At 47.0% G+C, this 23857-nt stretch overlaps 1 protein-coding gene across 1 annotated transcript in view; it reads left to right on the forward strand.

Annotated features, from left to right (window-relative positions):
- The window catches only part of LOC119972901 (transcription initiation factor TFIID subunit 4-like), a 167494-nt gene that overhangs the window by 89576 nt on the left and 54061 nt on the right, over positions 1–23857 (forward strand). The window contains exons 12-14 of the mRNA XM_038810446.1: positions 6209–6334; positions 14755–14811; positions 18096–18215. Coding sequence (XP_038666374.1) covers positions 6209–6334; positions 14755–14811; positions 18096–18215 — 303 coding nt within the window. The remainder of the gene's footprint in view (positions 1–6208; positions 6335–14754; positions 14812–18095; positions 18216–23857) is intronic.

Below are 23857 nucleotides of genomic sequence, written 5' to 3' on the forward strand. Positions count from 1 at the left end.
CAGATCTCACATCGGATATCTCAAAATTTCACCCTGTCCTTTTTTTTAAAAAAAATAGTTTTTATGTATGACTTTAAGCTTTATTGAAGATTTTTTAAATGAATGTTGAAGTCAGCGACATGTTACAATTCATCAAGCACAGGCCGTAATTCCCAACTCTCGAGTAATGTGCTTTTAAGTTCAACTCCAAAACCACACAGACAATTATGTGTTTGAGGGCTGACATCCTGCTGAAATAATTTATAAAGAGAAAGATTAGTAAAATTAAGTAATTTCCAAAGGGAGGTTGATTGCCTTCAAGCAGCTCATGAATTCTGCTGTATCTGCTACGAGGGCTCCAGAATGTGTATTTGATGTGCTGCTGGGTTGACTGATCTTGGCAGGAGAAAATAAATAAATCTAAACTCTTCTTTACAGTACAGCAGCTATGCCAATTTGTCACCAGTGTTATGAAGGGGCTGGGCGGGGGGTGGTGGTAGGTGTGGCGATAATGTTTCCACTTGTGGTAGTACCCAAAACGTTAGGGCCACAAATGCACAATGGTCCCGGGAAATTCCGCTGAGGGATTAGAGAGGAACCTATTGGCCCAGAGAGCGCTGGGGATGCGGAATCCGCTATCAGTGGTTAAGGAAAATGGCCTGGGTTTCAGGGGGAAACTGGTGGGCAGCATGATAGCACAGTGGTTAGCACTGTTGTTTCACAGCTCCAGGGTCCCAGGTTCGATTCCCGGCTTGGGTCACTGTCTGTCCAGAGTCTGCACGTTCTCCCTGTGTCTGCGTGGGTTTGCTCCGGTTTCCTCCCACAAGTCCCAAAAGACGTGCTTGTTAGGTGAATTGGACATTCTGAATTCTCCCTCTGTGTATCGATAGGCGGCGGAATGTGTCGGCTAGGGGATTTTCACAGTAACTGCATTGCAGTGTTAATTTAAGCCTACTTGTGACAATAAAGATCATGATGAGCACATGAACGAGAAAGGAATGGAAGGATATTCTTCCAAGGTGAGATGAGGATGGGTGGGAGGAGGCTTGTCTGGAATATTTTGAAGGGGATAGACCTCTTGGGCCTTTTCTGTGCTTTAAAATTGAGCTTTTGACTGTGTGGTGCCCTGTTGATGAGTTGCGTCTCTGCACTTATTTGGAAGTATCACTGTTGGGATTGATTGCTGTGGAATTTGGAGAACCCCCACTTAGTGGGCAGCCAGAATTAGTTAAATCTATTGATATCCTCTCCCAGCAAGAGGTAAATGCCAATAACCTGTGCAAGTCCTGTGACAGAAGGAAGAGTTACGCCGGCTCAGCAAAGTACTTCACTTTCCAGCTGGGTTAAAATGCTGAAAGGATGGATCGTTCAGATGTATAAAAAGGGGTCTGTTTCCAGTACTTATTGGAGACGAATCAAAATTTATTCATCTTTATTGCTGTCACAATTAGGCTTACATTAACACTGCAATGAAGTTGCTGTGAAAATCCGAGTGTATCCAATTCTTTTTTCCCAATTAAGGGGCAATTTAGCGTGGCCAATCCACCTACCTTGCACATCCTTTTTGGGTTGTGGGGTGAAACCCACACAGACACGGGAGAATGTGCAAACTCCACATGGACAGTGACCGAGGGCCGGGATCGAACCCGGGTCCACGGCGGCGTGAGGCAGTAGTGCTAACCACTGCACCACCGTGCCACCCCGAGAGCAAGGGGACTTTGACCAAAAATTAAACCTATGAGTTAAAATGTATGGGGAGCAAGAGCTTTTGAGAACTCATTTCCTGGTTTAATGTTTGAGGGACAAACTGACAGCATTTGAGTTTAAATGAAAGGCGAAGAGAAAATGCTGGGGAAATGAGGGTTCGGACTGTCTACTTGTGTGAAAGATAAACATCAACCTCAACTGATGGCCTCGTTTCTTTTTCGTGTCAAGAATATGTTTCTCTCCCATGCTTCCCTCCACTCCCAAATATTTTCCCCGTTTACCCTCCATAGACCATAAAATATATTGAGTCTGCTCTGCCATTTGATCATGGCTAATATGTTTCTCATCCGCATTCTTCTGCCATTCTCCTGCCTTCTCCCCATAACCCTTATCCCCCTTATTAATCAAGAACCTATCTATCTCTGTCTTAAAGACACTCAGTGATTTGGCCTCCCCAGCCTTCTGCCGCAAAGAGTTCCACAGATTCACCACCCTCTGGCTGAACAATTCCCTCCTCATCTTCAGTTGTAAAGGATCGTCCCTTCAGTCTGAGGCGAAGTCCTCTGGTTCTAGTCTTCTTTGAAAACATTTTCTCCACATCTTATCTATCTAGGCCTCTCAGTAATCTATGGGTTTCAATGAGATCCCCCACTCATCCTTCCAAACTCCAGGAGTACAGACCCAGAGTTCTCAACCACTCTTCAAATTACAAGCCCTTCATTCCTCGGATCATTCTTGTAAACCTCCTCTCATCCCCTTCCTGAGAAACTGGGCCCACAACTGATCTCAATATTCCAAATGGGGCCTGTCCAGAGCCTTAAATAGCCTCAACGTTACATCCCTGCTCTTGTATTCTAGCCCTCTTGAAAAGGATGCTAACATTGCATTTGCCTTCCTAACTGCTGACTGAACCTGCATGTTATCCTTAAGAAAATCTTGAACTCGGACTCCTAAGTACCTTTGTTCTTCTGATTCCCAAAGCCTTTCCCCATTCCCTGCGAAAGGCAGCGATTCATGCAGGGGCGCATCACTGCTCAAATGCTCTGGTCTAAGTAAGGACCAATTCAGTGTCACAGTTGAGCATTGTACAGGCTGACGAGCAGCAGAGGTTATTAGATAGCAAGCAGGAAGAGAATGTTCACCCACCCAAAAAGACCCTCTTCAATCATACCCCTGTCTGCATCAGGGGGGCTGAGGTGGAGATGGTTGACAGCTTCAAATTTCTAGGTGTGCACTTCACCAGAATTCTGTCCTGGTCCACCCACGTCGACACTACCACCAAGAAGGCACAACAGCGCACTAACTCTTTCCAACTTTTACAGGTGCACCATAGAAAGCATCCGATCTGGCTCAATCACAGCCTGGTTTGCCAACTGCTTGGCCCAAGACTACAAGAAACTTCAGAGAGTCGTGAACACAGCCCAGTCCATCACACAAACCTGCCTCCCATCCATTGACTCTACCTTGTGTTGCCCTATTATGTATTTTCTTTTTTTTAAATTTTCTTTTCTTGTACTAAATGATCTATTTGAGCTGCTCGCAGAAAAATACTTTTCACTGTACCTCGGTACACGTGACAATAAACAAATCCAATCCAATGAAGCAACAGAAATTAGGACCACTCGGCCCACTGTGCCTGAGCTGGCTATTTGAAAGAGGTATTCAATTAATCCCATAACCTCTGCTCTTCCCCCATAGTCTTGCAATCTTTTCCTTTTCAAGTGTTCCTACAATTCCCTTTTAGAAGTTGTCTGCTTCTGCTGTCCTTGCCGGGCAGTACATCCCCACTCACTCCCTTTGCATTTCGGTTCAGGGGAATTAAAGGCTTCCCTGTGTTTCTTTTGATCTGAAATTCATGTCCACCAGGTATTAATCCTCGTGCCAGTGGAAGCCATTTTTCAGCGACATCCAATATCCTGTCCTTCTCCCTTTGGCCTGTACCTTTTCTTTGAATCATGAGGCCAGGCATATAAACCCCTTACCTGCTTCAGGTAAATCACCTATCCTCCTGCAAGAGTGCAAAACTAAATATGAGGCCGTCTGGTCTACGTGACCATGCGCTCCATTTATCTACAGTCATGGGGGCAATCTCGAATGTTCTTTAGTTCTAATTACAGCCTTTGCAAATGACTCAAATATTTTACTGGGGTTTTTTTGATGTAAAGGATATAAGGAAATCTCTAATCCCCAAAAGGAGACATAGAACCAATTTTGATTTCAGCAGAAAACCAGAAGCAGGAGGATTGGTAACCAGAGGAGACAAATTTAAGTTAATTGGCAAAGAAGCCAGGGGGTGATGATTTAAACAATAGAAAATTAAGTTATGATCTAGAATGCACTGCCTGAAAGAGTGGAGGAGGCAATTAATAGCTTTCAAAAGGGCAGTGGATATTAACTTGGAAGAAAAACAATGCAGTGCTGACGACAAAGAGGAAGGAAAGTGGGAACTGATGGGATAGCTCTATCAGAGAGCCAAGCACAGGCAAGATGTCCTGAATAGCCGCCAACTGATTTCCTCTTGATTTTCTGGTACAAACGTGCACATTGGGAGGAGTAGACCCTTTGAGCTTGCTCTGCTATTCGATAAGATCATGGCTGATCCAGCCATAACCCCAACCCCACATGAAATTAAAACCGCTTATTGTCACGAGTAGGCTTCAATGAAGTTACTGTGAACAGCCCCTAGTCGCCACATTTCGGCGCCTGTTCGGGGAGGCTGGCACGGGAATTGAACCGCGCTGCTGGCCTGCCTTGGTCTGCTTTAAAAGCCAGCGATTTAGCCCAGTGTGCTAAATTCCTTCCTGCTGCCGATGACCTTTCACCCCCTTGTTCGTAAGAATCTCTCTCACACGGCTTTAAAAAAAAAAGTTTTGAAAGGCTCTGCTTCCACAGCCTTTTGAGGAAGAGGGTTCCAGAGACCCCCCGGCCTCTGAGAGAAAAGATTTCTCCTCATCTCCGTCTTAAATGGGCAACTCCTTGTTCTTAAAGTGACCCCTAGTTCCCGATTCTCCAACAAGAGGAAACATCCTATCCACGACAGGGGGTCTTAAACGTTTCAATCGAGTCGCCTGTACTAAACACCAGTGGATGCAAACCTAACCTTTCCAACCTTCCCTTCTAAGACAACCCACCTCTTCTGCTCAACTTTCTCTGAACTGCTTCCAATACATCTTCATTCATCCTTAAATAAGGAGACCAATACTGTACATAATACTCCAGATGTGGTGTCACCATTAGGGGCTGGTTTAGCTCACTGGGCTAAATCGCTGGCTTTTAAAGCAGACCAAGGCAGGCCAGCAGCACGGTTCGATTCCCGTACCAGCCTCCCCGAACAAGCGCCGGAATGTGGCGACTAGGGGCTTTTCACAGTAACTTCATTTGAAGCCTTCTCGTGACAATAAGCAATTTTCATTTCATTTTCATTCAATACCCTCTAGCCTATTGTGATTCTTACACTAGGACACCTAGATCCCTCCGCACCTCAGCTCTGCAATCTCTCACCATTTAGATAAAGCTTCTTTTTATTCTTCCTGCCAAAATGGACAATTTCACATTTACTCTCATACTGAATTTGCCAGATTTTTGCCTACTTTCTTAACCTATGTAGCCTTCTTAAGTCCTCTTCACAATTTACTTTCCTACTTGTATTTGGGTGCGATCCAATGGCATCACTGCGCCGGAAAAGCAGCTCGCGTAGCCAATAAAAGACGGGAGACGCCGCTCCTGGGATCTACCCGGCTTGAAACGCCCTGTGAGATCCAACGGGATCTCGTGAGACGTTGCAATGTTAATCCCGCCCACTGTGGGGGGGGGGGGGGGGGGGGGGGGGGGGGGGGGTTCACTTGTTGACAAATCTGCGTATTTAAGGCAGACGTTTTATGTGCCGATTCACGAGTTACTGGAGACTTTGGGATTCAATCCTTTCGCCTCAGAGACCTCGGGCGAGCACTATTCAGGACTAGTCCCCATAAACGGGGACCATTCGGAATAGCACTCATGGGGGTTTCCCAGGGGATCGGAGGCCCCTCACTGCATGCCGTTTGGGCAGAGTGTTGCCCTGGCACTGCTGGTCACCTGGCTGCCAGCTTGCTGTTGCCAAGATGCCCAGGTGGCATTTCTAGCTGGAATGGGCACAGCCAAGGTGCCAAGCTGGCATTTCTTTGCACGTGCGTGCGATTGGGCCAGGAGTGCCGTGTGTGGGTGTTGGGGTGCATGGGTTAGAATGTTTTGGGGTTAATTGTAAGATACCTTTACGTGCCTGCATTATAGGGTATAGTCCTCCAGAGGCCTGGACTAATGATCCAGGAACATGAGTTCACATCGCAGCAGGACAGCCGGGGGAGTCCAAACTCAATTGATTAAAGCATTCTGAATAAAAAGCTAATCTTGGGGATGGTGACCGGATTGTTGTGGAAACCTATCTAGTTTATTGGTGTCCTTCCGGGAAGGTGAGCAACCTATATTTGAGAAGAGCAGCATTTCCCAGTTTCATACTCACTTGCTGTTGATTCTGCTCCTGCAGGACGATGACCGATACAGCCTCTTGAACGATACCAGGTCACAGCTGAAGTTTTTCGAGCAGTTGGATCGGCTGGAGAAGCAGAGGAAAGATGAAGACGAAAGGGAAACGCTGCTAAGGTTAGCAAAGGTAAGGATAGCTTTTACTTGGCAACTTGGGTGCTTCTGTGTTGTGGTGTATCTGTGCTCCTGACTCTCTCTTGTGGTTAATTTGTCTTGAACTGCTCCAACAAGATAGGCGAATGTGCAGCCACCCAGCAACCTGCAATAAGTTGCATTTTGCTATGATTCTATGAACAGGCTGCTCAATTTCTTCGGGAGAAATTAATATGAACCGCGACCTTCATAAAATGTAAACTGGTCGTGGGCAAACAGATTATCTGCTCAAAGGGAGTCCCAACACGAAGAAAATTTGGGAGGAACATTTGCTTTGGAGATTTGCCCATTGCCTCATTTACTGGAAAGACATCTTTGTGGGTCAGCGTTTGTTCACGTACCCTGTGTCCCTTTAATTGCAAAATGCAATAAGTTTGTATAAATGGGTCCAGTATAGAAACTGTAAAGCCCTGCGCTCAAATCCCTGCAGCCCAGCCAGCTGGGCTGAAGACCGAAGAGGAGGAAAGATACAGCGTTGGTGTCACAGCCATGTTCCTGGGAGTGGTTCAGCTCGCAAACGCTTATCGAATCAGAAGTGCCAGCTGGCGGTCTTGTGGCAAAAAGTTGAACAAAACAAGTGCGTAGCGTGAAGCCAAAAGCAGGAAGATGGCGTGAGGGGTATGGTGGCAGTAATTGCCAGAAAGATCCATCATTTTGGCAGTTCGGTCAGTTGATCAAAAAGGGATATGTGTGTTTTTTTTTGCTTTGAAGCCAAGACAAGCGGTGGTAGATTTTGTTAAAACTGTTGTTTCGGAAAGTAATAAGCATGGTCACATGGGTGACCAATCACTTCTTTTACATCCGTTTACTGTCACTGCTTTAATGACTAGAAATCTAGTTTTGGACGGGCCTGATTTCTGTACATTTTTCTTTTCTTTATTCCCTAATGCGGTGTGAGAAAAGACAGTTTGAGACTCTTTGCTGTTCATAACATTTCCTTGCAGCTCTCATTAAATTGGACATAACACATGCCTAATTTATTTTTGTACTGTACAGCAAGTCCCAATTTCTGATTCTGATGTACGATCTGCTCTGCCCAGCCAGTGTCCCGGCTCGGTTTTGCTCTATCTCAGTCCGAGTCCCAACGGGCTCTGTGGCTCATTAAAGGCTGCTGCAGTGCCGGACCTTCATTGTCTTTGCTCAGTCTGAATCATCTGTAGTTTTTCTCCTCTTCACCCTCGAGGATTTCTGTCTGGTGGGTACAAACTGATTCAATTAGTTTTGAATAAAAATAACTGCAGAGTTAACTTGGAGGAGCTGCTGTCACCAGCCCTTTTTAGAATTCTGCTGCAAAGAACTCATTAAATTCTCTCTCATTCCTTTCCGAGCGTTTCTCTTTCTGGTTTTCAAACAAAAAAAAAAGCAGTTGTTTTTTAATGTAAAGGGTATGTGCCGAAGGCTACTAAGAGAGCTGGTTAGAACTGGTGTGGGGGAGTACAGCCCAGTACACTGAACAAACTGAGTAACGAAAGTGGAAGGAGACGGGTGGACTGGTCTCTCCAAGTGTACACTCCAAGTCCACCCAGGACCGGGTGAACTCTGTCCTCGGGCTGTAAGAAAGGTAACTGCTGAGATTGTGGATGTGCCGGTTCTCCGAAATTCCCTAGGTTCTAGAACAGTCCCAGCAGACTAGAAGTTAACAAATATAACGTCACTGTTCAAGAAAGGAGCGAGTAAGAAACGGGGATGATGGGCCACTTAACCTGGTATCAACATTTAACAAGTCTCCCGGGCGGCACGGTGGCGCAGTGGTTAGCATTGTTCCCTCAAGGCGCCGAGGTCCCAGGTTCGATCCCGGCTCTGGGTCGCTATCCGTGTGGAGTTTGCACATTCTCCCCGTGTTTGCGCGGGTTGCGCCCACATAATCCAAAAATGTGCAGGTTAGATGGATTGGCCACGCTAAATTGCCCCTTGCTTGGAAAAAATGAATTGGGTAATCTAAATTTATTTTTAAAAAAGCATTGCTGCTTACGGTGCTGAGGACCCGGGTTCGATCCCGGCCCTGGGTCACTGTCCATGTGGAGTTGGCACATTCTCCTAGTATCTGCATGGGTCTCACTCCCACTGCCCAAAAAGATGTGCAGGGTAGTGGATTGGCCACGCTAAATTGCCCCCTTAATTGTAAAAAAAAATAATTGGGTACTCTCTCAACTCTGTAGCCTTCAGCTTGTTGATTCACGTTCCACTTTTGGGACTTGAGCCCGACGCCTAACCTGCCACTTCGGCAGTACTATGCTGGAGGGCTTGCACTGTGAGGGGTATGCAGCCTTTTGGATTGAACTAAGGCTCACTCTGCCCTGTCAGGTCAATACAAAATATTCTGCAGCACTAGCGAAGGGCTGGGAGTTTTTCCCCAATGCCCTGGCCAATATGTGCCCCTCAATTAACGTCTGGTCATTATCTGAGTACTATTGGTGGGGGCGTTAAGTACAAATGTGTTACCTACATCACAACAGTGACTATAATGTCAGCTGCCAAGTGAAATGGGACACCCTGATGCTGTGGCACATGCTATGCATGTCCTTCAGGTTGGAACAGTTGTTGTTTCCCTCTTCTCTTTGGAGCATTACGCCACAAACCCCAGCAATCTGAGAATATCCTTTGCCACTTTTAATCTGCAGTGGAATTCCATAAATAAAGGATGGAAACAATGTGATTATTGCAGAACAGTGTAACTCGAGCTCATTATGGTAAACGGTAGCTCTCGCTATCAAATGGAGTGGTTGAGGCAAATTGATTTATTTGTGGGTAAGCAAGATGAGCTCATAAGGGAGAAAGGGATGACAACAGAAAATGCTGGAAATACTCAGCAAATCAAACGGCAGCTGTGGGGAGAGAAAGTTGGTGTTTCAGGTCAATGACCTTTCGTCAGGACCAAAACTAGAGGAAAGGATATGTTGGTGGAATGACTAGGCGTGCGAAACATTGGTGTGGACCAACTTGCCCTTTGGACTTGTTCCTCTGCTGGTAATGCTGAAGTGTGATCATCTGGTCACAAAATATAACACCAGGAGCAGGCGTAGACCACCCAGCCCGTCGAGCCTGCTCCCCCATTCAATACGATCGTGGCTGATTTTGAGCTTCAACTCTGCTTTCCCACCCACTCCCCATATCCCTCCAATCCCCCCAGAGGTGAACCTGAAATGGAGGTTTGATGATGCAGTGGCCAGCATCCCAGCCTCTGAGCCAGAAGCTCCGGGTTTGTGTCCCACACAAGGACCTGATGGTCAAGGAATGTGTATTCATAACACCGCTAAACAGGGTGAGTATCAACTTGCAACTCCTTCCAATACGCACCAATGGCTGGTGGTAAAAATGGGAGAGATCCCGGTCGGTCGTGTGATGAAAAGGAAATCTATAGCTCCAGACCAAAAGCATGTAACAGTGTGTGTTGGCACAGCAACTCTTGACTCCTTGGGGGGAGGTTGTCTGGATGGGTCGGTGTGGGTCAAATCGGTGCCGACAGCGTGTGTTACGTTCCCTATTCTGGCAGGGGTGGATTTGGGGCCTGAACCCTTGCCCTACGCGCGATGGGTGTGACGGTGCTGTGGATCAGACCTGCTTTTGAGCAGAGGACTCGAGAATACTTGAACAGGCATGTGTCAGAATGGAGCCGGTGTAATTACCGCTGCTCTGCTTGTCTTCCCATTGACACATATCACCTTTCAGCACTTGGAAGAAATGGGAATAACCTCTTTGTGATTCCGGACATTTAGTTTAAAGTGTTTGCAAGATTGTTTATTTTGGAGGGTGCAAAATGATATCGGTAAGTTTTAAAATAATGACAGTAATCGCGAGACTTTGAGATAGGAAGATGATCTGTTGTGAAATAGTAGAATCACAATCATGGGATGGTACAAAAGGCCATTCAGCCAGTTGTGCCTATGTTGGCTCTTTAAATCTTCACCCAAGAAGGATGTCCTCCTCGAAGAAAGGAAAATTAGAATCGTCAGCTTTTGTAATTTGTTCAAAGTAGCGAAATGCTGATGGGCAAAGCTGATGGCCAGATGGTTGCGGTAATGTCGGTGTAACTCAGAGGCAGCAGCGTTCAGACCGTATCTTGGCAAATAGTGAAGCTGAATCTAATACATTTACCCATGTGTGCACTGGCCACTGCTGCCTCACAGGGACCCGGCCTTGATTCCAGCCTTGGGTGAATTTGTGGAGTTTGCATGTTCTCCCCGTCTCTGTGTGGATTTCCTCCGGGTGCTCCGACTTGTTCCCACAGTCCAAAGCTGTGCAGGGTAGGTGGATTGGCCATGTTAAATTGTAGCTTAGTGTCCAAGAATGTGAAAGTTAGGTTCAGGGGATGGGGTGGGCTGGGGAGTGGACCTGGATGGAGTGCTCTTTCAGAGGGTCGGTGCAGACTCGATTGGCCGAATGGCTTGCTTCTGCACTGTAGTGATTCGATGATTTTATGAAATGACCAGCAGTTGCCATTTTGTGACCAGCTCACATGTATCCCATCTCCACCAGACCAGGATCTGGCAAATCCATGTATTAGAACATAGAACAGTACAGGCCCTTCAGCCCACGATGTTGTGCTGACCATTTATCCTAATCTAAGGTCAACCTAACCTACACCCCTTCAATTTACTGTTGCCCATGTGCCTGTCTAAGAGTCACTTAAATGTCCCTAATGACTCTGACTCCACCACCTCTGCTGGCAGTGCATTCCACACACCCACCACTCTCTGTGAAAAGAACCTACTTCTGAAATCTCCCCTATACCGTCGTCCAATCACCTTAAAAACAATGTCCCCCCGTGACAGCCATTTCCGCCCTGGGGAAAAGTCTCTGGCTATCCACTCTGTCCATGTCTCTCATCACCTCGTACACCTCTTATCAAGTCACCTCCTTTCCTTCTTCGCTCCAGTGAGAAAAGCCCTAGCTCTCTCAGTCTTTCTTCATAAGACATGCCCTCCATTCCAGGCAGCATCCTGGTAAATTTCCTCTGTACCCTCTCCAAAGCATCCACATCCTTCCTATAATGAAGCGACCAGAACTGGACACACTATTCCAAGTGTGGTCTGTCTAGTGTTTTATAAAGCTGCAGCAAACCTCGCGGCTCTGAAACTCAATCCCCATGTTAATGAAATCCAACGCCTTCTTAAAAACCCTATCAATCTGGGTGGCAACTTTGAGGGATCTATGTACGTGGACCCCAAGATCCCTCTGTTCCTCCACACTTCCAAGAATCCTGCCTTTAACCCTGTATTCAGCATTCAAATTCGACCTTTCAAAATGAATCACTTCACATTTATGTAGGTTGAACTCCATCTGTCACTTCTCAGCCCAGCTCTGCAGCCTGTCAATATCCTGTTGTAACCTGCAACAACCCTCAACACTATCTACAACTCCCTCAACCTTTGTGGCATCAGCAAACTTACTAACCCGCCCTTCCACTTCCTCATCCAAGTTATTGATAAAAACCACAAAGAGCAGAGGTCCCAGAACAGATCCTTGCGGGACACCACTGGTCACCGACCTCCAGGCAGAATACTTTCCATCCACTACCACTCGCTGTCTTCTTTCGGCCAGCCAATTCTGGATCCAGACAGCCAAATTTCCTTGTATCCCATGCCCCCTAACTTTCTGAATTAGCCTACCATGGGGAACCTTATCAAATGGCGACTAGGGGCTTTTCACAGTAACTTCATTGAAGCCTACTCGTGACAAGAAGCGATTTTCATTTTCAAATGCCTTACTGAAATCCATATACACCAAATCCACTGCCCGACCTTCATCAATGTGTCTCGTCACGTCCTCAAAGAATTCAATGAGGCTTGTGAGGCATGACCTTGCTGACTATCTTTAATCAAACTATGTTTTTCTAAATAATCATAATTCCTGGGCGCGATTCTCCGCAAATGCGGCGAGTCATAGAGGCTGCCACGAAACTGGCCGTGTTTCATGGCAGCCTCCGCGCCCCCTCCCGGGACCCGATTCTCCCCCCCCCCCCCCCCCCCCCCCCCCCCCGGCAGGTCTAGCAGCGGGGCCCCGTGAACCACGGCATCGCGGCCTTAGCGACCGTCGCTAAGTCCAAGCGTCACGCTGGCTGACGCGCACGATGATATCAGCCGCGCATGCGCAGATTGGACGGTTCCAACCCGCGCATGCGCGGGGCCGTCATCTCCCTCGGCCGCCCCGCGGACTGATCCTGCGGGGCGGCGGAGGGAGAAAGAGTGCGTCCGTTACGGACGCACTGCCCGCAATCGGTGCCCACCGATCGCGGGCCCATGCCCCCCTTGGCACGGCCGTGGTACTGCCGTGCCAATCGGGGCCTTGGATGCCCAGAACGGGCATGTTGCGGCCGTTTTTACGATGGCCTGGGGAGAATCGCTGTTCGCCGTAAAAAATGGCGAGCAGCGATTCGTGTCGTGGGGGGGTGGGAGGAGAATAGCGGGAGGGCGGGAAAAATGTCGGGGACGCCCTCCCGCTATTCTCCAACCCGTCGTGGGCAGCAGAGAATCGCGCCCCCTATCTCTCAGAATCCTTTCCAATATTTTGCCCACCACAGACGTAAGACTGACTGGTCTGTAATTCCCAGGGATTTCCCTATTCCCTTTCTTGAACAGGGGAACAACATTCGCCTCCCTCCAATCATTCGGTACTACTCCAGTGGAGAGTGAGGATGCAAAGATCATCGCCAACGGCACAGCGATTTCCTTCCTCGCTTCCCGTAGTAACCTTGGGTATATCCTGTCAGGCCCAGGGGACTTCTCCATCCTGATGCTTTTCAAAATTTCCAGCACATCCTCCTCCTTAATATCAACCTGTTTGAGTCTATTAACCTGGTTATCTATCTGGTTGACTCTCAATGGCCTTGTGCCTATTCTGGTTGAGCAATAAATACTGCCTGCTCCCCTGAATGGAAAGGCCTTGTGCCATCCATGGTGCCGATCACTTTACAGGCAATGAGGTTTGAGTCAGTTTGCTCACCAAGGTCCCAGAAGCAGCAATCCTTTGGGGATTTTTTTAGTTTGAGGGATGGATTGACTAAGGATAATTCCCTTTTGAAATTATGATTGTGGGATTTTTTTTTGTCCACCCAAGAATGAATGGTGCCTCTGTTTAACATCTCATCCATACAACAGTGTAGCATTCCCTTAAAGATGCCTGCACTCTGAGCTCAGGTGAGGCAAAGATAGCGTGTAACACTGCCTTCAAAGAGGGCAGTTTCCTTTGCATGGAGAAGGTATTCGGAGTGATGGCGGGGCTTTGTAAAGTACGGGGGGTGGGGTGGGGGGGGGGGGGGGGGGGGGGGGTCCAGTAAACAGAGGAGGACACGTCGAAGGTAATTGGCAAAGCAACCAAGAGGGGAGATGAGATTTTCTTTCTATGCCTCAAATTATGCTGTAAAAGCAAGACCTGAAAGTGTAATGGAAGGAGATTGAATAATAATTGTCAAAAGGATGTTGTATAAAAAGTTGAGGGGGGAAAACCCTGCAGAGCAGTGGGGAAAGGGCAGGAGGAGTGGGAGGAACTGGGTGGCCCTGTCAAAGAGGCAACATGGGCGCAATGAGCTGAGAAGGTGAAAGTGATCAAGGATCTCGCTTTTCACATAGTGTCAAAGGCCTATGTTGTGATTGTCTGCAATGTGGAATTGTCCCTTTTGCCATTGCTCAACTTCAATGATAAATGATGTGTGTATATAATATATATATATATGCTTATATGTATGGTTTATGTGTATGCAAGATAAGCGAGCAGAGCAACCCACGAAAGATATATTGCACCTGAAATGGCTGGCTCAATGTTTTGTATCCAAAAATGTGTGGGATTACATGCAAAAAAAAAAGACACTTTCAGAGTTGTTTTGCACCTGATTTATTCATTCTTAATGATATTCAGCAGTGTTCAGAACTTTACCTCCCTGTTTTCACAGTTGCAACAACGAAGGAGATGTGTGCTGCAAAAATTGCTTTATCTGATATTAAATTTTCACTTTGTTGTGGAAAAGTTATCCATGGCCAGAAGGTTAAAATCCACGGCTGTTCCCTTTCAATCCTGTGATCTGATGGATGCCGTTTTGTTTAACACAATTCCATTTCGTGGGTTACTTACATCGTCTGGAATTTTCAAATGAGGAATTGGTTCTAATATCGTGGGGGTTTTCTGAACATTTCCTGAAATGTTGTGAGAACTAAATGGGAATGTATTCATCCCTGTCAGATGCTTCCGTCGATGTATATTAAACATATCGATGCGGTCAGCCTACTAACTTGGGAACCATTTTGTTTTTACTTAAAAACGGTTTTGACAAATTTATCTGAGAACTCTGGCTGCGCATTCGGGAAATATTAATGGAAAGTGAGGGTGACAGAAGGGGAGTTTGAATGTTGAAAATTTGATTAAATTTTTCGTTCTACTGTGTTTCCTAACCCTCACCAGAGTCGGGCCAAGAACGAAGATCCAGAACAACTTAGGTTAAAGCAAAGAGCCAAAGAGGTGAGCCGAGTTGTGATTTACCTCTGCTTGCTTCATTTGTTTTCCCTGTTGCTTGTTTTTGCGAATGGAGGGTTGGTTTTTTTGGCAGCAATCTCCTGGTATTTAGGTCAGGATTTGTGTAGTGGTTGCGTGCCATTTTCTGTGCAGAGCCTGGGGCAAGGACAGGAACCGCTGAAGGCAAGGGCAACACATCAAACAAGGTCATTGTGCGGAGGAGGGGATGGGTGTTCCTTCGGTTTCGGTTTTTTCCCAAGTTATCTGAAGAATTCCAGCTGTAGGTTCGATAATTGGGCGCTGAATAAAATTCTTGCATTAAAGTTCAGGATTTGTTATTTGGGAATATCACAATGGGTTACATATTTTAGGATAAATGCTCATTTTGTAAATCTGTTACTGCTTATAATTCCTCGGCTCAGAGACGGAACTAGGATTTAGTTGTAAATGGAAAGTGCCTCTGGCTTTTAATTTTCTAAACCCAGCAGTTTTTTTTCTGCTCTGTGATGGAGCCCTTGTTTCACACAGTTCATGTTTAGCTCCAGGGTTTTTATTTTATTTTATAGCTTAGACTGGTTTAAGCTTTTCCTCCCAGAGGGTCCAGCATAGCAACTGTAGAAACCAACAAATAAGTTCATTTATGTCTGCTGCTTCTGCTGCCTTGCAGTAGCTCACTTCTACATTTTCCCAATATCCATTTCCTGATTCTCGTTGCCCGAGAGGAAAAACCTCCACTAATTGGACCCTATTTTAATTGAGCCTTAATATTGGAGCTCACTAGTGCTCGCCCCTGGCAGTTGGGGAATGGAAGCAAATGAAAGTGCCCGATGTTCGTGCTGTGTGTGAAATTTTTCAGTTGACCTACAGATTCTTTTCCCTGCTGAATAAATCATCAAGCCTGTTCGCCTTTCGTGATTAAAGATTTGACGACAGATGCTAATAAAGACAATGCTAGTGTTTGATGAAGGCTGTGGAGCTGAAGGAATTAGTTTCCATGGACACCCCTCCCCAGCAGCCCCCCAAGCTACTACAACTGTGGCTTAAACCAATACTTTTTGTTTTGAAGTAGCTGTTTCTATGTTAACATTCTCCATGTGAAAATGGAACCTGGTGGACAGGGCGAGCCTTTTGCACCGATTTGTTATGCCTCGTCAGAACAGACTTGTCCGTTTAACCATGGGCTGCTTGTCATTCCGACTGCGCTCTTCAGGATTGTGGCCGTTTTTTGTTTTTTTGTTTACTTGCGCAACTGTCCTGGAAGCTTTGTTCCAAAATTTGTTTCCTCATTGGTTTCCTTCTGAGAGTTCAACCCGGTAACTTAGCAGCTTAATGATGAATGGAAGCCGTCTTGCCGTTAGATATTGAGGTGGAGAGATGGAGCTGGCTTATTAAAAGTTGCTTGTGACAACTGCTTTCCAAAAAATCCCTGTCATGAACTGAATCTCCTGAGTGAGTGCATGTGCGTGTGTGTGTGTTCCTGTTCCACCCTGTCCCATGCGAGGGAGCAGTAACCTCAGACTTGGTGGCAGAGTTCACATTTGAGACTTTGCAGTTTGTTCTGTGCAATCTTGTGTTTTGCCTGCCCGATGCAGCAGACACGGCCGCACTGGCAATATGCATATATACCTCCTGCTGGATTTTTGATTGATAACACGTGATAACTTGTGGGGAGGCAGTGGGGTAGTGGTATTGTCATTGGGCTAGTAAGCCAGTGTCCCAGATTCATGCACTGGGGATGCGAGTTCGAATCCCGCCATGGCAAATGGGGAAATTTGAAGGGCAGAACGGTAGCACAGTGGCCCGCACTGTTGCTTCACAGTGCCAGGGTCCCAGGTTCGATTCCCGGCTTGGGTCACTGTGCGGAGTCTGCACGTTCTCCCCGTGTCTGCGTGAGTTTCCTCCGGGTGCTCCGGTTTCCTCCCACAGTCCAAAGATGTGCAGGTTAGGTGGATTGGCCATGCTAAATTGCCCTTAGTGTCCAAAAAGACTAGGTGGGGTTACTGGGTCATGGGGATAGGGCGTGGGCTTAAGTAGGGTGCTCTTTGCCGGTGCAGACTCGATGGGCCGAATGGCCTCCTTCTGCACTGTACATTCTATGATGTATGATTCTATGAACCCCTAGCACGCCTCAGCTCACGTTTTTAAATGCAAACTTACTCCAAATCATGGTGTAAATTGAATATGAATCTGATGTGCATCAACTGTTTTATTCTAAATAGCCATGTGCCCAAAGATGGAACTGGAGCTGAATCTTTACACATGTAGAGAAGCTTTTATTTACATAGATGCACATTGCAAACTTCCATCTCCAAACCCAAAAGCTACAGTTTCAGTCCTATATCTAGGAGCGCAAATGAATCCCCAGTTAATGCCACCATCTGTGGATAACTAAACTCTTGAGATACATTTAACACAGAATCATTCAAGGTGGCGTTATGGTACAGTCCAGATTTGGCTGGAAGTGGTCCTGTTGGGGATTCATTCTTTCTTCAGATGTGATTTGACTTTGACCTATAGAGGGCTACTCTGGTCATTGCTTCGCAAACAAATGGCCAGATTATGTTCCCGCATGCTTTAGTATTGTGCTCTCTTATTCCCGTACCAGCCACCCCGAACAGGTGCCGGAATGTGGCGCCTCGGGGCTTTTCACAGTAACTTCATTTGAAGCCTACTTGTGACAATAAGCGATTTTCATTTCATTTCATTCTCAAGGGGGTGATTTACTTTGTAGTTGGAAGTGGCCCACAGCTCGGAGGTTGAATATCCCCGCCAAAGAGTGTCACCCAGCGCTGTTAATGAGAAGAGCCTGCAGGTTGAACCACTTCATCCCGCTCCAGAGTGGGGAATGCCGGGGAAAGATCGAGAAGCTCTTGGGGCTCTTTTCTCTCGTAGCGTGGGAACTGGCCTAATAGAGGTCTTCAAAATTACAAAGGGGATTTCAACTTGTGTGGAGAAGAAGTTTCCACCTGTTGGGCTGCCTAAATGTAAGATGGCCACCAATAAACCAAGCAGAGAACTCGGGGCAAGAAACCTCTTTACCCAGAGAATGGTAGGACGTGACATTCAGTGCCAGAATGAGTGTTTGAGACGAACAGCATAGACACATTTAAGGGGAGGACATGAGGCAGGAAGGATTGGAAGGACGTATTGATAGGTTAGATATGAAATAAGATGGGAGGAGACTTGTGTTGATACCATCCGTGACCCGTCTGGCTGAATAGCTGGTTTCCTGTGTTGTAAGTTTTATGTAGCTTTGGAAAATAAAATATGACATTCGTACCTTTGAACAGATGCAACAATTGGAACTTGCACAGTTGCAGCAACGGGAGGCGAATCTTGCAGCGCTGGCTGCCATCGGACCAAGAAAAAGAAAAACACCCGATTCACCAGGTCTCCGAACAGGAAACGAGGTATAGCAGTGTTGTCTCTTTCTCTCTCTCTCTCGCTTGCTTCCTTCCTTCCTTCCTTCCTTCCTTCCTTCCTTCCTTCCTTCCTTCCTTCCTTCCTCCCCCCCCCCCCCCCGGGCCTCCCTGTCCAGATCAGCCAAAGAACGCGGGAAGTCTTTTTCACATTTACCTTCATCTTTCTATCCTCTATTCTGCTATCACTGTGTTGTATAATTGATCATCATGAGCAAGTGAGAGCTTTTTCCCCATCGTGAAACTTAGTGTCAGTTGTGGCTCAGTTGTATCAGCTTTTCCTCTTGAGTCGCAAAGTTCCAGGTTCGATTCGCACTCCAGGGCTCAAACACAAAAATCAAGGCTGACCCTCCAGCGCATTACTGAGGGAGTGCTGCACTATTGAAGGTGCTCTGCTGTATGTGACATTACACCAAGGCCTCCATCTGTCTGCTCAGGTGGATTTAAAAGATCCCGCGTTGTCTGAAGTGGGATTTGAACCCATAATCTCCTGGCTCCGAGTTGGGATTGCCACCAACTGAGCCGCTGCTGCCTCTGCGAATTGCTGTACCCGAAGGTAATGATTTTGAAATCCTTCTCTTCCTTTGCAAGTCCCTGCAAGGCATGTATTCCTGGCACACTGCTGCGTCAGCCCAGTTATCTATGCCTCCTATTTGTTGACAGTGGTGTGATGTACACCACCGTGCCCGGTAATCAGTGTGCATGTTGGTTTGGGAGAGGGTGCTGCTGTCGATTTGCCTTTCTTGCCACAGAATTTTGAGGATCTGAGGAGAGATTTGATAGAGGTGTAGAAGATTATGACAGGTTTAGCGAAGTTAGAAAAAGGAATGCTATTCCTATTAGCTGATGGTACAAGGACGAGGGACAGAGATTTACGGCTTTGGGCAAGAAGTGAAGGGGGCAATGTGAGAGGGACTTTTTTATGCAGTGAGTGGTAATGGCGTGGAAGGCAATGGCTAAGAGGGTGGTGGATTCGGTCAATGATTTCACAAGGAAATTGCATGGCACCTGCAACTATAGAAAAGATGCAGCACAGATAGTTGGCTCATCTTGTCCATGCTGACCCTTTCTAATCACACCCTCCTGCACACTGTCCATACACCTGCAGCTTATAGCAGTCAAGGTGCAGATCCAGGTACTTTTTAAGAGAGTTTGGGGTCTCTGCCTCCACCACCAACTTGAGCAGCGAATTCCAGACTCCCACTACCCTCTGTGTAAAAAGATTTTTCCTCATGTCCCCTCTAATCCTCTAATCCTTCTGCCACTTAGCTTGAATCTATGACCTAGAACTGCACACAATACTCCAGTTATGGTCTCACCAGTGTCTTACACAAGTCCATCATTATATCCCTACTTTTGTATTTTATACTTCTGCCAATGAAGGAGAGCATTCCATATGCCTTCTTTACAACCTTATCTATGGCAGCACGGTAGCACAATGGTTAGCACTGATGCTTCGCAGCGCCAGGGTCCCGGGCTTGATTCCCGCATGGGTCGCTGTCCCGCGCAGAGTCTGCACATTCTCCCCTTGTCTGCGTGGGTTTCCTCTGAGTGTTCAGGTTTCCTTCCACAAGTCCCGAATGACATGCTTGTTGGGTGAATTGGACATTCTGAATTCTCCCTCTGTGTACCCGAACAGGCGCCAGAATGTGGCAACTAGGGGCTTTTCACAGTAACCTCATTGCAGTGTTAACGTATGCCTATTTGTGACAATAATAAAGATTATTATTACCTGTACTGCTGCCTTTAGGGACCTGTGCACTTGCATGCCAAGATTGCTCACTTCATCTATCTCTTCCAGTGTATTCCCCTTCATTGTGTGTTCCCTTTTCCTGTTGAACCTCCTAAAATGCATTGCCTCACACTTATCAGAGTTGAACTCCATCTTTTACTTTCCTGCCCACTCCACCAGCCCATGTATACCATTTTGGAGCTTACAGCTATCCTCTACACTATCGACTGCACAGTCAATTCTTGTGACTTATGCAAATTTTCTATTTGTGCCCATCAAATTCAAGTCCAAATCGTTAACATATAAAACAAACAGTAGGGAGCCCTGCGGAACACCATTTAAAACTGCTTTCCATTTTCAAGGGCAACCATTGACCATTACCTGTTACAAAGCTTTGGAATGCCACATTACCCTGTATCCATGGGCTTTTACTTTTTTGACCAGTCTGCCATGTGGGACTTTGTCAAATGCCTTACTAAAATCCATGTATACAATATCCACTGTCTGCCCTCATCGATCCTCTTTATCATTTCCTCAAAGAATTCAATCAGATTTGTATGGCATGACCTTCCCTTTAAGCCATGCTGACCTAATCCTGACTAGTCCATTGCTTTCTAAGTGACACTTTATCCAATCTCTCAGGATTTACTCTAACAATTTGTCCACCACCAAAGTAAGACTAACCGGCCTGTAATTGTTTGGCATTCCCTTCATACCCTTCTTAAACAAAGGAACAATATTTTCATTCCTCCAGTCCTCCGGCACCTCCCCTGTGTCCTCCGAGATCTGCTATTTCCTCCCTGGCCACCGCCATCCTGGGAAACAATCCCGCATCATCCCTTTCCTTTGTGAATATGGAGACAAAAAGTTTGGTTAAAACTCTTTGCATCTCCTCTGCGGTGGCATAGTGGTATTGTCACTGGGCAGGTAATTCAGAGACCCAGGATAATGATCTGGGGGCCCGGAAACCTGCCGTCCTTACCTAGTCTGGCCTACATGTGATTCCAGCCCCACAGCAATGAGGTTGACTCTGAAATGCCGTCTGACATGGCCTAGCAAGCCACTCGGTTGTATTCAACCGATACAAAAAAAACACAAAGTATTGAAACTGACGGACCATCGGGCATCGAACCAGGCACCGGAAATGACAACGGTAAATCAGCCCTGTGGACCCTGAAATGTACTCCTTACTAACATCGGGGGGCTTGTGCCAAAGTTGGGAGAGGTGTCTCACAGGTTGGTTAAACAACAGCCTGACATGGGCATACTCACGGAATCATACCTTCCAGACAATATCCCAGACACCACTATCACCATTCCTGGGTATGTCCTGTCTCACCGCGAGGACAGACCCAGCAGAGGTGGCGGCACAGTGGTATACAGTCAGGAGGGAGCTGCCCTGGGAGCCCTCAACATTGACTCTGAACCCCATGAAGTCTCGTGGCTTTAGGTTAAACATGGGCAAGGAAACCTCCTGCTGATTGCCACGTACCGGCCACCATCAGCTGATGAATCGGAACTCCTCTTTGTTGAACACCACTTGGGAGGAAGGACTGAGTGTGGGCAAGGGCACAGAATCTCTGAGTGGGAGACTTCAATGGCCATTACCAAGAGTGGCTCGGTAGTACTACCACAGACTGAGCTGGCCAGCTCCTAAAGGACATAGCTGCTAAACTGGGACTGCAGCAGGTGGTGAGGGAACCAACAATAGGGAAAAACATACTCACTAACCTGCCTGCCGCAGATACATCTGACCATGACAGTATCGGTAGAAGTGACCACCACACAGTCCTTGTGGAGACAAAGTCCCATCTTCACATTGAGGATACCCTTCATCGTGTTGTGTGGCACTACCACCGTGCTAATTGCGATAGTTTGTACAGATCCAGCAACTCAAGACTGGACATCCATGAAACAGAGTGAGCCATCAACAGCAACAGAATTGTTTTCAACCAGAATCTGCAACCTTATGGCCTGACATATCTCCCAATCTACCATTACCACCCAGCCAGGGAATCAACCCTGGGTCAATGAAGAGTGCAGGAGAGCATGCCAGGATAAACACCAGGCATACTGAAAAATGAGGTGTCAACCTGGTGAAGCTACAACACAGGACTACTTGTGGCCAAACAGCATAAGCAGCAAGTAATAGACAGAGCTAAGCGATTCCGCAACAAACTTATCAGATCTAAGCTCTACAGCAATGGCACATCCAGCTGTGAATGGTGGTGGACAGTTAAACAGCTCAGTGGAGGAGGAGGCTCTATAAATATCCCCATCCTCAATGATGGAGGAGCCCTGCACATACGTGCAGAAGACAAGGCTGAGGCATTTGCAGCAATCTTCAGCCAGAAGTGCCGAGTGGATGATCCATCTCGGCCTCCTCCAGAGGTCCCCAGCATCACAGATGTCAGTCTTCAGCCAATACGATTCACTCCACGTGATGTCAAGAAATGGCTGAAGGCACTGGATGCGGCAAAGGCTATGGGCCTTGACAATATCCCGGCAGTAGTACCAAAGACTTATGCTCCCGAATTTGCCGTACCCCTAGCCAAGCTGTTCCAATACAGCTACAACACTGGTATCTACCTGGCAATGAGGAAAGTTGCCCAGTTGTGTCCTGTACACAAGAAACCGACAAATCCAACCCAGCCAATCACCGCCCTATCAGTCTACTCTCCATCATCAGCAAAGTGATGTAAGGAGTCATCAACAGTGCTATCAAGCGGCACTTACTCAGCAATAATCTGCTCATGGACACTCAGTTTGGGTTCAGCCAGGGTCGCTCAGCTCCTGACCTCATTAAAGCCTTGGTTCAAACATGGACTAAAGAGCTGAATGCCAGAGGTGAGGTGAGAGCGACTGCCCTTGACATCAAGACAGCACTTGACAGAGATGGCATCAAGGAGCCCGAGCTAAACTGGAGTCGATGGGAATCTGGGGGAAAACTCTCCGCTGGTTGGAGCCATACCTGACACAAAGGAAGATGATTGTGATGATTGGAGGTCAATTATCTCATCTGCAGGACATCACTGTAGGAGTACCTCAGGGTAGTGTCCTAGGCCCAACCATCTTCAGTTGCTTCACCAATTGCCTCCGTTCCATCATAAGATCAGAAGTGGGGATGTTTGCGGATGACTGCACAAATGTTCAGCACCATTTGCGACGACTCGGTTGATGAAGCAGCCCATGTCCAAATGCAGCTAGACCTGGACAATATCCAGGCTTGGGCTGACAAGTGGCAAGTTACATTCGCGCCACACAAGTGCCAGGCAATGACCTTCTCTGACAAGAGAGGACCTCATGTCTGCATCTCGATATTCAATGGTGTTACCATCGCTGAATCCGCCACATCCTTGGGGTTGCCATTGATCAGAAACTGAACTAGACTAGCCATATTACTACTGTGGCTACCAGGGCAGGTCAAAGGCTAGGAATCTGACAGTGAGTAACTCAACCTCCTGACCCCCCCCTCCAAAAAAGGCATGTTCACCATCTGCAAGGCACAAGTCAGGAATGTGATGGAATGTTCTCCACTTGCCTGGATGAGTGCAGCTCCAACAACACTCAAGAAGCTCAACACCATCCAGGACAAAGCAGCCCCGCTTGATTGCTTCCCCTTCCACAAACATTCAAACCCTCCACCACCAACGAACAGTGGCAGCCGAGTGCATCATCTACAAGGTGCATAGAAATATAGGAGCAGGAGGAGGCCATTCAGGCCTTCGAGCCCGCTCTGCCATTCATTATGATCAAGGCTGATCGTCAAATTCAATAGCCTAATCCCGCTTTCCCCCAGATCCTTCGATCCCCTTCGCCCCAAGTGCTGTATCGAACTGCTTCTTGAAACCATACAATATTTTGGACTCAACTACTTCCTGTAGTAACGAATACCACAGGC

Source organism: Scyliorhinus canicula, chromosome 10, assembly GCF_902713615.1.
Source record: "Scyliorhinus canicula chromosome 10, sScyCan1.1, whole genome shotgun sequence".
NCBI lineage: Eukaryota > Metazoa > Chordata > Chondrichthyes > Carcharhiniformes > Scyliorhinidae > Scyliorhinus > Scyliorhinus canicula.